At 36.2% G+C, this 15,035-nt stretch overlaps 1 protein-coding gene across 14 annotated transcripts in view; it reads left to right on the top strand.

The window, feature by feature from the left end:
• The window catches only part of SCEL (sciellin), a 103,979-nt gene extending 89,213 nt beyond the window's left edge, over window positions 1-14,766 (top strand). For all 14 annotated transcript variants that reach the window (XM_046664211.1, XM_046664216.1, XM_046664215.1 and 11 more), the window contains 6 exons: window positions 2,605-2,697; window positions 3,400-3,471; window positions 5,310-5,384; window positions 9,008-9,116; window positions 11,461-11,563; window positions 12,988-14,766. In XM_046664211.1, coding sequence (XP_046520167.1) covers window positions 2,605-2,697; window positions 3,400-3,471; window positions 5,310-5,384; window positions 9,008-9,116; window positions 11,461-11,563; window positions 12,988-13,004 — 469 coding nt within the window. In that variant the 3' untranslated portion in view covers window positions 13,005-14,766. The remainder of the gene's footprint in view (window positions 1-2,604; window positions 2,698-3,399; window positions 3,472-5,309; window positions 5,385-9,007; window positions 9,117-11,460; window positions 11,564-12,987) is intronic.
• The last annotated feature ends 269 nt before the right edge of the window (window positions 14,767-15,035 follow it).

The raw sequence follows: 15,035 nt of genomic DNA, 5'->3' as shown, positions 1-15,035 counted from the left end.
CTAGGTGACTAAAGAGACAGGATGATTATGTGGAAGTGATATTTTGATTTAGATTCTGGAACTGAGAAAGGGCATCAGTGGAAAAACTAATGAAATATAAATAATGTCTGTAATTTAGTTAATACTATTATACCAATGTTAATTCTTTAGTTTTGCCAAAAGTACCATGGTTTTGTAAGATATTGGCATTAAGAGAGGCTGGGTGAGGGGAACAGAGATTCTCTGCACTATCTTTGCAATTTTTCTATACATTTAAAATTATTCCAAAATAAAAGGTCTATTTTTTAAAAGAACCTATCGTTCTCCAAACCTACTGAAGGAGCAAAATCTATCAAAAAGTTTGTTGTTTCACATTCCGAATTTATTTAATAACATTTGGTTTTTATTCATAATTATAAAAATTAAATCTTTCAGGAAGGCATCATCATTAATCTCATTATAAACACCGCTAGGAAATGCTACTTGTATTAGTCCATTTGGGCTGCCATAACAAACTACTACAGACTGGGTGGGTTAAACAACAGAAATTTATTTTCTCCCAGTTCTGGAGGCTGAAGTCCAAGGTCAAGGTACTGTCAGGGTTGGTTTCTCGTGAGCCTCTCTTCTTGGCTTACAGATGGCCGCCTTCTCATTGTGTCCTCATGAGGTCTTTCCTCTGTGTGTGTGCACACATATAGAGAAATCTCTGGTGTCTCTTCCTCTTTTTATAAGGACACCAGTCCTCTGGGATTAACACTCTACCCTTAGGACCTCACTTAACTTTTATCACCTCCTTATAGGCCCTGTCTCCAAATCACACTGGGGTTAGAGCTTCAAGATATGAATTCTGGGAGGACAAAATTCAGTCCATAACAGTACTGTTTGCAAATTATTTCCCTCTCCCATTTGCTTATTTTGCAAACTGGTGATATTTGATTTTACATTGCTGAGGACAATGCAAACACATTTCAAACTCATTGACAACCTTTGTCCTTTGAAGCTATTTGTTAAATTGGATTTTGTATTGTATATTATATGATTTGAATATCTCCAAACTATTCCTAATTAGGTTTCATTATTCCTGGAATGAAATATTTTCATAATCACTTTAGGAAGTCTTCTAATAATATTAATTCCACATTTTCATTACTTAGTGTTATTTTAACTCAGCTGTATGTTTTGTGAAACATCTGTCTTAAAACTAGAAGATGATTTTCTGAGGTCAGAGATGATAGTATGTGAATAAATGTTTTCCTCTTCTTTAAGAGCTTTCTGGAAATGGAAGGAACAGCCTGTTTGAGAATGACATCATGATTGAGATTTAAACTCTGCTCTTGGTTTTTGTGTCTTTCCTGTGTCAGAGTTTACTAATATGGTGGAGGAAAAGGAGTTAAACTTTCACTATAACTGCATTAAAATGTTCCTCTGTTTCAAAAGAAAAAGCAAACATGCCTACGCTTTGTTAAGCATAGTGACATTTTTAGATTAGCAGAAATCTAGGTCAAAGTTCTGTAATCTTCAAAGCGTTGCTTTCCATTAAAAATAAAGTGGAAACTGGAATTTCTCAAAGTAACCCCTGGATAATTTTCAGTAAATTGTTAAACTCTCAGATATATTGTACACATGGTGCCCTAGTGGTTAACACTCAGCTCTCTCACTGAGGCAGTCTGGGTTGGTTTCCTGGTCAGGGAACCACACCACCCGTCTATCGGCTGTCAGACTGTGGCAGCTGCATGTTGCTGTGATGCTGAAAGCTGTGCCACCAATATGTCAAATACCAGCAGGGTCACCCATGGTGAAGAGCTTTCAGCGGAGCTTCCAAACTAAGACAGACAAGGAAGAAGGACCTGGCCACCCACTTCCAAAAAAACTGGCCATGAAAACCCCATGAATAGCAGTGGAGCATTGTCTGATACAGCACCAGAAGGTGAGAGGACGGCACAAAAAGACGGGGCAGGATTCCGCTCTGCTGTACACAGGGTTGCTAGGAGTTGGAATTGACTTGTCCAGGGACTAACAACAAATATTGTACATGAGAAGCTTTCTAAAATGGCACTGCTGTTGTGAAAATGTTACTGGAACCAATTTCAGATGGCTCCTGCCCTTGATAAAAATGTATTCTATCCTATCCTTAGGTAAGGTGACACATACCTGTAGACTATTTTTAAAGGTAACACAGTGGTCTCTGGGAGAAGTAAAACAGTATATGTATTCTATTTGTGTATCTGTGCAGAAAGCAGGCAAACATAAAGAGATTCACTGTATGTAAAAAGATGTTAACTGAACAGAATTTTAATGAAACAAAAAATGTTTAAGTAGCCTAATTTCTTTTTTAAAGACTGGCACCTGAGATAACAACTCTTGCCATTTTTCTTTTTTTTCCTCCCCAAATCCCCCCAGTACATAGTTGTATATATATTTTCTTAGTTGTGGGTCCTTCTAGTTGTGGCATGTGGGACACCGCCTCAACGTGGCCTGATGAGTGGTGCCATGTCCGCTCCCAGAATCCAAACCAGCGAAACCCTGAGCCGATGAAGCAGAGCACGCGAACTTAACCACTCAGCCATGGGGCCGGCCCCAGTGGCCTAATTTTTAAGTGCCAAATATTTGCATTTGCTTTCTCAGGCTAGATGGCCAAGTCAATGGATCTACTGATGCTTTAAACCCCCAGTCCACTGGAACCCCTGCCTATTCTTATGAAGCCAGGAAGACGCTCAGGTACTGTGATCAGTTATGAAACAAATGACAGGGACTATTCTCCTTCTGTTTTTAAAAAACATCCCTTATACAACCTGACTCTTCCTTTGAAATAAAGAAATTTCTAATTTTATCAGTGGCTAAACAGGCTTACACAAAGGTGTTGAGTTAGCATCTTGGTCCTTGGTAAGTTGTGACATCTGGATAGGAAAGTGTAAGACGTGATTTTTCCCTACAAAGTCTACAATTTTCTTTTTTTAAAAAGGCATGATTGTGACATTGGTGTTGACATTCTTTAGGTAGATTTAAAAGTTTCATTAAATAAGATGTTATCATGTTAGTTGATTAAGGTTTTTGTTAGAGGTTTGTGGGGGAAGTTCTAGTTTGGAAATACGAATGGGACATGAGGGAAACAGACACTAAAACATATTACACAAATATTCAAAATAAACTTCATACTCTACAGCAGATTTACTGAGAGACCAGTTTTTATAACAGTATTCTAAAAGTAGGCCAACACCATGAAAGTTAAGAATGCTATAGAAGACATAAAGAAATTTTGCAAAAGTGGATTAATACCACTTTAACATTTATATTTCAAAGGTTAGAGTTTAGAAAGAATAGATGAGGATTATTTTTTGCATTAGATTGCATAATAGCCTTTTTATTTTGATTATCCTTATAAATTAACTTTAAAAATAAAGTAAAATTTTTGTATTGCAGCTCCAATGCTGAAACCAGGCATGCAGGACCAAAGGACACGGTTGTGTACACAAGGACATATGTGGAGAATAGGTACTGGAAATTTATTTTCACTATTTTGCTATATTTATTTTATAATTTTGAAATGATCTATGTTTAAGGAGAAACGCTATTATTTTAGAGTATGTTGGCTTTTTTCAAATCAAAGTCCATTTAAGTGTACGTTGAGTTCTAGGTATATAATTCTTTATAATGTTTCCAATATTAAGCAGTTGTCAAATAATCATAAAAAGTCATCAGATGGACTAAATAATATTTTAATATAGCATGTGTATACATAATAGATAGCCATTTGAAAGTTCTCACATAAACATATATGAATATATGTTTATAACAAGCTTTGTAAAAGTCACAAATATTATGTTAATTTTGGGTCACACTTTAATTAAATGGTTCTATCTATTATTGTTTTCCTCTAATCTGAAATAAAAGGTCTAACTTTTAGTAATATACTCTGGCCCAAATTTCAAGGAATTGATGTCCTACAAAATCTGCTCATCAATGTGGTAGATGTTGAGGAAAATGTCAACCAAGGTCAGAGATCCATGGTCCATTCACTTTTAAAAGAATATAAAAACAAGAGTTAGCCTAGTGTGGGGTAATGTAATGGTGGGCATGCAAATGCAGATATTCATGACACACATGTTAATCAGAGCCCACTTCAAAGAGACCAAATAACAGAGTATCTGGAAAGTGCTTCTGCGGGGAGGAGGCTCCTGGAAATACAGTTTGTGCCAGGAGTGCCATGCAAGAAAAGGTTTCTCAAACCCACACATAATTTACCTTGTGAAACGCAACCTCAGATTTGATTTTTCTGCTTAACCCAATTCTTCCTAAAATCTACACTGGCAGTGCCATTCAGTATAGAGGCCCTAGAATCAGTCTTGAGATTGAATCTTTGTTTGTCATTTATGTCCATGTGGCCTTGGCAAAGCTACTTAACCTCTTCATGTCTCAGTTTCCTCATCAATAAAGTGGAGTGATGAAATATGTACCATGCATAAATACGTACACATTCTTATTTAGCATTGTGAGTTATGTGTTCTATGAAGTAGATTCTATTTCTGACAGCAGTCTGCCCGTGGGCAGTTAGGAGGGAGGGAGAGATGGCTCATTAACAAACCTCAAATGAGGGCTGTGGAGTTATCACTCCCTGTATGAAATAATAGGAACATATTGCTTGCAGACCTGATACACTCACAGGTAGCGTAAGTACGTGGGAAGCAATTATGAGCAGCCAGCTGGTTACCGCGTTGCAGATTTCATTTGTCTCCAGGAAAGAGAGACATTTACAAACTGGAACAATCTAAGAAATAGAACAAAGACGACTTTTAAAAATTACAGTTTTTTTGCTTTCATTCTAAACTATTCTTTCTTGGATGTTTTCAAGTAAAGATAAAAATTTCTATAGCTTTCTCTGAAAGTTCAAGAGTATTTCTCTATGTGAACAGAATATGTCTATATGTGCTTGCACCAGCTCCAGCTCATGCTTGGTACATGTATTTCCTTTATCTATGTTGGACTCCATATAGCTTTCTTTTGGTAAATAGATGAGGGAGGTAGAAGTATAAGTTTCATTAAAAACGATAACTTCTTTTCCTGCTCACCCTTGTTCCTGCACTCCATGCCCAGTTCTCTGTTTACTTTGGTAGATACATCAATTTGTGTTAACTTGGGGGTGGTTTGCATATCAGTACTCCTCTGGATTAAAAAAAAAAGTGTCAGGACATTTCCCTGGCTTGTAACATCACAAAGAAGCAGAATAAGGCTCCATGAGGAGAAGTGTGTGCTTCCTCACCTGCCTGGAGGTATATATATCAATACTAGGGAAATAGCCCGGTTCTCACATGTCCATATGTGTTTGTTTCTAGTAAACCACCAAAGGGTGGATATCAGGAGAATTTCTCTGGAAAATACATACAAACTGTTTATTCAACTTCAGATAGGTGAGTATTTTTCCGTATATAGAAGTATATATACACATGCTTATATACATTACTGTCCTCCCTCTGTATCCACAGGGGGATTGGTTCCAGGACCCCACAGATACCAAAATCCACAGATGCTCAAGTCCCATATATAAAATGGCATAGTATTTGCATATAACCTACGCACATTCTCCTATATACTTTAAATCATTTCTAGTTTGCTTAGAATACCTATTACAATGTAAATGCTGTGTAGATAGTTGTTGCGGTGTATTGTTCAGGGAATAATAACAAGAAAAAGAAGTCTGTACGTGTTCAGTACAGTCACAAGCATTGTATGCCTTTTCATGTGAGGTTGGTTGAATGGGTAGATCTCGAACCTGCGAATCCAGAAAGCTGACTCTGTATATGTATATTCTTGTTGTCCGTTGTGCTTGGAGATGGCCCTCCTGATGGTGATTGTTATACATGTGTATGAATGGAACAAAGCACAACACCCTCTGCTGCCAGGAATTTGTTCTCTGGCTTCCTGACTGTTGCCGCTCTTTGGTTTTGATGCACTTTATGCCAGTAGAGCTTTCTGTGCCTTACAGCTGCCTCCCAGGCCAGCCCCTCTGCTGTGGATGACTCCCAGGAGTCTCCGGTACCGCCACATTATTACTCGCTAGGCTTCTTGCATCACTAGGCTGTGCCCTCGGCCCTCCCTCCTTGCAGTTTTCCAAGGCCAGCTCACCTTACAAACAGCTGCATGGCTGTGCTGCTATGACCCACTCTGGGCCCACGGTTCAGTTCCCACGAGGGGGATTGCAATGAGTTCAATTTAGCGCTGGTAAACTGACCCCAGGCTTTTGCTGTTGATGATCATCTTTTACCATTTAATGTTCAGTGGAGCAGATAGGTGACGCTCAGGAGAATGTGGCCTGCAGATTTCCAGTGGAGGAAATGAAAATAAATAATTAGCATTTCAACCCAACCACTGGAAACCAGCTATAATGCGAATGTCCAACCTTCTACTGATGATGTTTCTCTGTAGCAGGGCTGGAAATATGACTTATTGAGAGTAAGGACAAATCTTATTTTTATCCACAGCCTCAGCCTGTAACACAGTACTCAGTAACAAGTACTCAATAAATGTTTTCTAAAAAAATGAACCTATGTCACATTTGCTAACCTTGATGGACCAGGCATCAAAATTATATCCTCTTTCTGTCACTTTTATAAGACATTGCCCATTACCAATCCCCTTCTGAGCGTCTCGCCTTTAAGTCACCCCTCTTTGAGGAGTGAAGTCACCTACACAAGCATTAGAACCACAAACACTGTCTAGATAACAACAACAAAAAACCCAGAGCTAGATTTTTCATAATGCTTTGAAAAGATCTTTGACTAGTGACATGGTCTTAATAAGGGCAATGCCAACATCAGAGCTTTCTCTGGGCTCATATTTTTATTGTCAACTTAAGGAAAGAAAGCATTGTTCATAAAGGTACTGCTCTCAATATGAAAAATTTCAGTTCTGTTCCTCAAGTGGTCTTTGAAATTTTTCTTAGTCATCAGAGCAAAAGTCCATTCTCTATAAGACCAGTCAATCAAGTAACTTTTTCTGTTGATTATTGCTTGAAATTAGCTATGTCCCCACAGTTCTTATCTAAGCATGTTAATCCCATTTAAAGTGGCTTCCCACTTTACAGGATAAAGACTAAATTCCTTCGCACATTATTTATGAGCCTTCAGAACCTGCTCCTGCTGATTACTGACTGATGGTCAGTCACTACAGACACCCTCATTGTGCAGCACCTTGGTAGGTCCTGTTCACTCCCCTTGTGACCCCTCCATAATGCCCCTCCCAACCTCACTGAGCTCACCTTGAGAGCTCCTTTGTCTTCAAGATTTAACTCACATGGCACTTTTCCTTGCTTCACTCCAGGGACTAGTTACTTCCTTGATTGTGCTCTCCTAACTCTGTCCACATATCCATAATGTGCTGCCATCATCGAATCCAATAAGAACCCTAGTGGAAAGAAAGCTTCTTATTGGAGGAGGCTGTCTCACTCTTCTTCATATTCCCAGCTCCTATCTCAGTGCCTCTGGAATGGAATAATGATAGAGTGCTTGTTTTCTACTCTGAAGTGCTTATGGTCTTACATGGGAAATTTGAGTGTGTGTGTGTGCACATATATATATATATATATATATATATATGTATGTATATATATATATATATATATATATGTATGTATATATATATGAATTATCCATAGGCAAATATTTTCTAGGAATATATAAGCAAGTAACTAAAGAGGAAAATACTTATTTATATACATAAGGGTTAGGAAGATGTTACTAGAATGACCGAAAGTATGGAACGAGACAGGGTTTATCTACTCTAATCCTTTTCCTCTCCCACCTCCTCCTCCCTTCCGTTTTTCCTCCTCTCTGTTTCTAGTCCTGGGCTTGATGTTAGGATCATGGTTCCTGGGCATGACTAGTTCATTTCAACACAGTGAGCCCGACAGACCTCATGGGGAGGCCCAGAGTTAGCACAGGAACTCTGGGACCTTCATTCAAATCCTGTCTCTGCCACTCATTGGCTTCATGACAGGAGCAAATTACTTACCCTTCTGTGCCTCAGTTTCCTCTTCTGTAAAATGATGATATAAATAATAATACCCACTTCTCAGAGATGTGAAGAACAAATGAGTTTATATAAGTGCATGGAAAAATGCACTGCACACATTAAACATATTAGCATTATATAAATATTAGCTATTTTTATTTCACCACCCCATTATGTATCCTACTCTGGAAATTTCAGACCTGCACGCTAACACCCTGAAACTAGTCAGTTCTGCAAGGTGCTATTTAAGACACCTTGCAAAAGACTTTCCAAAAGGAAGAGTCACACGTTTATTAGCCTTTTTTAACGTTTTGTTGTGATCCAAGGTATTTTGGACTCTGCTGATCACATCTACAGTTCATTTATTATTGAATATTATTTTTCAAAAATAAATAACAAAACTCTTTTTTCCCCATCAAATTGGTGGTAGGGTTATGTCTCGTTGGAGAATATAAATTTTATCGTGAAAAGTAGTACAGTATTCTGAGTCTTACAACGACACCAAGAAAAGCGTCATAGGGGAGCATTTTGGCGACTCTAGACCCTAGAGTCTAGGGTACTACAGACCCATCATTTGTAAATTTACCAACACACTTTAAATGGATTTCTATTTTTGCCTTGTTGAATGTTTTGAAAGTTAAAATTTTACATTAATCTGTAGCATAATTTTTCCATGATAGATGTAAATTAATAATTCAAAACCCTCTTCTAGCTTCAAGGGGTACTTATGACCTAGTTCAATTAGGATACTGTGAACATCTTTGCCCTGCCCAGATGCACTCTTGATTGCTAATGAATTAATAATTTGAGCCTTTCTTCATGTTAATTCTTTGATATCATTTTGAGGTAACCAGAAGAATCAATTCTATCACTAGAATAAGTAAACTCTGAACTTTCCTTGATTTTTATGCAATTTCCTAAAGTATGAACAAAATGAACATATCATTTCCACATGAATTTATGGGGAATACATCTGTCTTTTGCATGAAGACAAATTTATTTTTAATTGCTTACGTCTCTATAGGTCTGTCATTGAAAGAGATATGTGCACTTACTGCCGAAAACCCTTGGGCGTGGAAACTAAAATGATTTTAGATGAATTACAAATTTGCTGCCATTCCACTTGCTTCAAGGTAAGGATATGTTTATTGCATTTAAGTAAATATAAAATTGCAAAACGACTGGACTGGAATAAAAATAATTATTTAATGAAATACCTGGGATGAATTTAGCTTTCAGAAACACTATCATCTACATTAATAATACACGACTCGAATGTTTCTCAGAGTCTGCAGCCGAAACCTCAAAGTTTATAATTACTATCTTGGCTTTAGGTTTAGAATTGACGACGGACACATTTATTACTCTTACTTTAGAGATTTAAATTTGTAAGAAGATAAACACTTGTTCTCTTTATAAAAGTTTTGCAACATTTTAGTAAATTATGCATTACATAAAATATATAATGAAATCCAAAAAGGAAAAGAAATTGTTGAGAAGAAAGCTAACAGCTCCTTACGTCATGAAATTAGAACTGATGGGCTTAACAGCAGTTGAAACTCAATCTGCTTTTGAGAGTATGGTGAATTATAATGAATTGGGGCTTGGTATAATAATAATAAAGCTTACATACTAGCATGCTTCACAGTTTGCATTTTCCTATGCCATTCTTTTACTTCTCACAGTGACATTGGGTAGGTCAGCATGATAGTTTTTGGTGTAACTGGATGAGCACTGAAGTGGGAATCAGGAGACCTGAGTTTGAGTTCTAACTATGCCACTAACGGACTGTGTGACTTTGGATAATCACCTACATTAGCTTGGCTTCAGTTTCCTCATCTGTAAAATGAGGTAGCTGACTAGACCACTGGTTCTAAATTCTGGCTGCACATTGTGGTCATCTAGGGAGATTAGGAGAAAAATAGAATGCTTGGGACCAGCCCCAATGCATTAAGTATCCAGAGATGATTCCTGGGCATTGGTGTTTTTAAAAGCTCCTTAGATACATCTAATGGGAGCCAGTTGGAGAACCATTAGCCTAAATCTATGGGTTCTTTCTGGTCCTGACATTCTATGGTCCGTGCAAATTATCTAATTCAGTCAAATAGAGATAATACTTTGACAACTGATTGCTTCTCCTCCAATTAGCTTCAGGCAGTGACACATAGCAATCAGAAATATGATACCTCATTTTGAGCAAAAAAAGAAAATCCAATTTTAGTATATAACATATAGGGGCCAGCCCAGTGGCGCAGCGATTAAGTTCACATGTTCTGCTTTGGCGGCCCAGGGTTTGCCAGTTCGGATCCTGGTGCGGATCTATGCACCGCTTATCAAGCCATGCTGTGGCAGGCATCCCACATGTAAAGTAGAGGAAGATGGGCATGAATGCTAGTTCAGGGCCAATCTTCCTCAGCAAAAAGTGGAGGATTGGTGGCAGATGTTAGCTCAGGGCTAATCGTCCTTAAAAAACAAACAAACAAACAAAAAAACCCAAACAGTATATAACATATAGAGTTCTATATAAAATATAATCTGAAGATTGCATAATTATTTAATTATGAGAAAATGAACATTTCTTTTAGTTAATAAAATTTACTCAGTGAAACAAAGGTTAGTCTGTAGCTCTTTATTTTAAATTATTATGCATAAATCTTTTTAAAATGAAGACTTTCCTGATTATTGCCTTTGTAAATAGGAATAATTTCCATTTATTATATTTGGATGACTTATTTCTATTTTCTTTAATTATAAGTTAATTATAAAGTACTACTAACTGAGAATAAAAATGTCCCCATACTCCTGGGAAAAGATGGATTATTCTATAGCATGATAATACAGAACCACCTGGACTGGTTTAAACGTGTCAAATTGATCAATGACAATTTGCTTCAGTAAACTCGCTTCTGAAAGCCAACCAATCAGTGAAGCCTCATGCTTGAAAGTCAGCCAATGGGCAGTGGATCGGCTCCAGTGCACACAGTTCTGAAGCAGAGCTCAACCCTTCCCTGCCTCCGTAACCAACACAACTCAGAACAAACTTTCCCCTAAACCCTGTGTAAGAGCAGAAGTTTGTCTTGCTTAAGGAGTCTATAGCTGGACAGCATGGCTCTTCTTTAGTAAGCAAACAATAAATACAGTTTGTGTTTTTGTTTGAGATGTTGAGTGGTGATCTTGTCCTTGGCATAACCAATTTTTGATAATTTACATCTACGCTATTGTGAGTTAAGTAGAAACTTCAGTGGTAGATATGCCTGAAATGCACACCTCCATAGAGAGATGCTGTGAGAATTTATTTGGAAAGTTTGGCATATGACAAGGACCCTCTCACTTTCCCTTGTGGCTTTTCTTGAGGCTTCATCTGAGTGTTACCATGGAGGATGGTCCCGAATGAATTGAAAGGGCTTTTCTATGCTGTTACACTAAGAATCTAGACTTCATATATAATGCAGAATTACATATTGATTTTTTCTTTAGTGTGAAATATGCAAACGGCCTTTGGAAAACCTACAAGCAGGTGACAGCATTTGGATTTATAGACAGACGATACACTGTGAACCTTGCTACTCTAAAGTTGTGGGTGAGTATTAAGCTCTGTAAGGAACTATCATTAACATTAATGAGCATTTAAGATTGTTGAAAATAAAGAATTTGAAAAGTAAAAAATATTTTATTAATTATATTTAGTTTAGAATTCAGGTGCAGATAATTATACTATGGTAGTATTATGGTGTAAAATCAATCAATGTTTATATTTTCTTCTGATATCAGACCAGACATAGATATAACTAAACAAAGAGGTCATTTATTTTAGAAAATTTTCCATTTTTTTCAAACAAAAGTAGATCTTCTCTGCTCAAATAATGGTTGGAATGGAAGTCCATTTCTGTGAATGACCTTACATTTGTGCTAGAATATACTTTTTTATCTAATTTGGTTATTATGCTAAATACCCGTTAATGTTATTTTTAAATGGAAAATTTAGGGTTAATTCTAAAAATTCCGTATGAAATGTCGCATCTAAGTACTTTTGATCAGTTTAAGGCAAACATTACTATAATTTGGGCTCTTCATTAGCATAAATAATGTTAGAAGAAAGCATTAAAAACTGCATTTTTAACTCATATTTTCTACAAACTTAGCATGAAAGCTTTAAAAGTTGATTTAAAAGATGTGCAGAATGCACAGTAAGTTAGCAATATAAAGTCCTATGAAACTTGATTAGTTTCTAAAGCTAGTATCAATATTTTATTTTTAAATTCAATAGTCAGTAGATAGAATAACCAGGATGATATTGGGGAGGTGGCCAGCAGCACCGTGTGAAGGGCAAATCTTGTTGTGGTGAATGACAGAGGAACATTTGTGACTTTTACATGGAATCCAAAATATGGGATTTAATGACAAATGTGTGATATTAATGAGGTACTGGGAGGCTACATCTGGAAAGTGCTCTGAGAAATATTCAGAAACCCACGTTTCATCAGGCTGCAGAATCAGTTACAAGAACAAACCTCACTATATTCATCCTTTGCCTTCTATCTTCTGCTTTCCCCAGCCAGTTCTCATATTCCGTTTCCTTCCTAACTTAGCAGCCTTATCATGATCCAGTATTATATCGAGGGCCTTGATGTACATAGTGGCAGCTCTAAAACTTTCAGTCTCCCAGGTCTGAGACATGGCTTGGGAAACGTGGTTACCAAAAGACTCAGAATCTTTGTGTCTTCCTCCCTGTCTACATGCACTCCATAGACATCACATTTTTTATAGTACATATAAATTGTCAAGACATCACTCTGAGGCATCTCATAAATATGAGTACCAGGCATCGGTACTTCATATTATGGTATGACCAAAAGCGATGGTGATGAATGTAGTAGAAGGACAAAATGAAATGCTTAATCTGCCACTACACCTTGAAGAATGATTATTTTTTAAATTTTAGTTATAGGCTTATTTTTGTACTGAATTCATATATCTAACTGTTATTTTCTTTAAAATTTTCAGCAAAGTGGATTCAATAATTCTGACACACGGACATCAAGATGAAAGCGCTCATTAAGGAATTTAAATTTTTATTTTAAGAATATGTAATCTAGAAAAGTTTTTACCCCAAAGATTGACTCTTGTGTAGAATTAACAATTCTGCTATTGCATAAATAATCTAATTGCCTTCAATAAGGTCATCCACATAAAGGGAACCATCTGGTATCTGGCTAGATTTAGCTATCAAAAATTCAAGTGGTTCCAGTTACCAATGTCAAAAGAATGATGCTTCTGATGGCAGTGAACATTGTCAACCTTAACCAGGTCCATCTCTGCTTCATATTTAGCCTGTGCCTTATGGTTTCCATTATAGACAAGTTTCTCATTTTCTCACCTTTGTTTCCCTAAGAATTTGGATTTACAGATGTTCTTGACATCCTGACAAACTGTCGAGGAAGCAAGATATGTTTCCTTTATGTGCAAAAGAAATACTGATAGAAATTTTCTTAGGAAGTTTGGCAAAAAGATGTTAACATATCAAGTTGTATGGACCTCAAAAAATCACTTAAACTTTTCAGGTCTCTGTGCCATTATCTGTAACATGAGGGGTATTGGCCAAAATGTTTCCAAAGGTTCCTTTCTGCTCTCAAAATCATCTGATTCTAAAAGAAGTTTTTGTTTTTTCTTTAGAAACATATCCGAATATGTGTTTGTTAAGCATATTGAACTAAATAGGACATCTAAACAATTTAACCCTAGTGCCATCCTTCGGTTTATCACATATAATTTTTATAGAATGTGTTTTAAAAACAGAAAGACATGGATTTATGGGTAACAGGTAAAATCATATGACGTGTAGTTTACATATTGTAATTTGCTAAGTTTTCTTTGCATGCATTTCAAAATCTAGACATATAAATAATCTATAAGAAATAACAGTTATGGACTACAAAGACATGTCCTTTAGCGTGTAACATCTGTTCATATTCCATAGCACTTTATATTTCCAGATGGCTTATAAAAATAAAGTGAACTGTCAGTTACACAGAATCTTTTGTGGAATGTCTATAAATATCATTCACTGACATTGATTTGGTCAATTATGGTGATCACAATTTATTATATTCTTTGCCATGCTGCTTAACTTAATTATTTAACTGCTCAAGCTATAGCTTTTATTTTTTAAAGATCTTTTTCTTAAGGAATTGAAAATTCAATAATCTTATGTGAGGAACTAGAATTGTTATTAAAATTGAGAAATTAAACATAAACTATTTTCTATGCACATAGCAACTGCTTCTCGAAGGAAGGCATATGAAGCGTTGAGAGAGGGTGGAGTTCTAGGGAAATTTAAGGCAGTTGTAAAAAACTGGCATAAACTAGAGAGATTAAAAGATAATCATGTATTTTCTAAATGTTGATAAATTTATAGAATTATTCTTCTATATAATGATTTCAAGCATCTGTTCCTCTTAGAGACTGGTCCACCAAGTGTTAAACACAAAATGCTTATCAAAATACAGCAATGTATAATCGTTGTCCTATGGAGAGGGAGCCAGAAAAAACAATTAATAATAATTTGATATTCATTAATTCATGCTTGATGAGAAGCAGTGGTAATTGGGCCATATGTTTTATTGTTCTTTTATTACATGCTATCAGAGTGGATCAAAAGAAATAATTTTCTTAGAGTTGGAATTCATGGCAGAAAAGGACGGATGGAATAGTATCCTTCCCTTTTATATAAAGTGTATTAACATCTCAATGCCTTTGTGGTAATTAAAAGTCATTTGAATATCATTTTAAAAGTATTCTACTTTTAATGCTTTATTTTAAAAAACCTAAAAGGAACATATTTCTCACTTTTCTGTAGCCATTTTGTGGATCCTTTCTTCTAGAATAATGTATTAAATTAGAACGAAAGCTGTTATAAAAATTGAGTAAATATGGAGCATGGAGAGAAGGGCTTCTGATTCACCAAGTCCACTTCATTATGTCTGGGTTTATTCACACCATAGGAATGACAAATTCCTCAAACAATTTGGAAGCTCTCATTTTTTTTGCAACCA

Source organism: Equus quagga, chromosome 6, assembly GCF_021613505.1.
Source record: "Equus quagga isolate Etosha38 chromosome 6, UCLA_HA_Equagga_1.0, whole genome shotgun sequence".
NCBI classification, from domain to species: Eukaryota; Metazoa; Chordata; class Mammalia; order Perissodactyla; family Equidae; genus Equus; species Equus quagga.
This window is presented reverse-complemented; position numbering and strand designations above follow the sequence as displayed.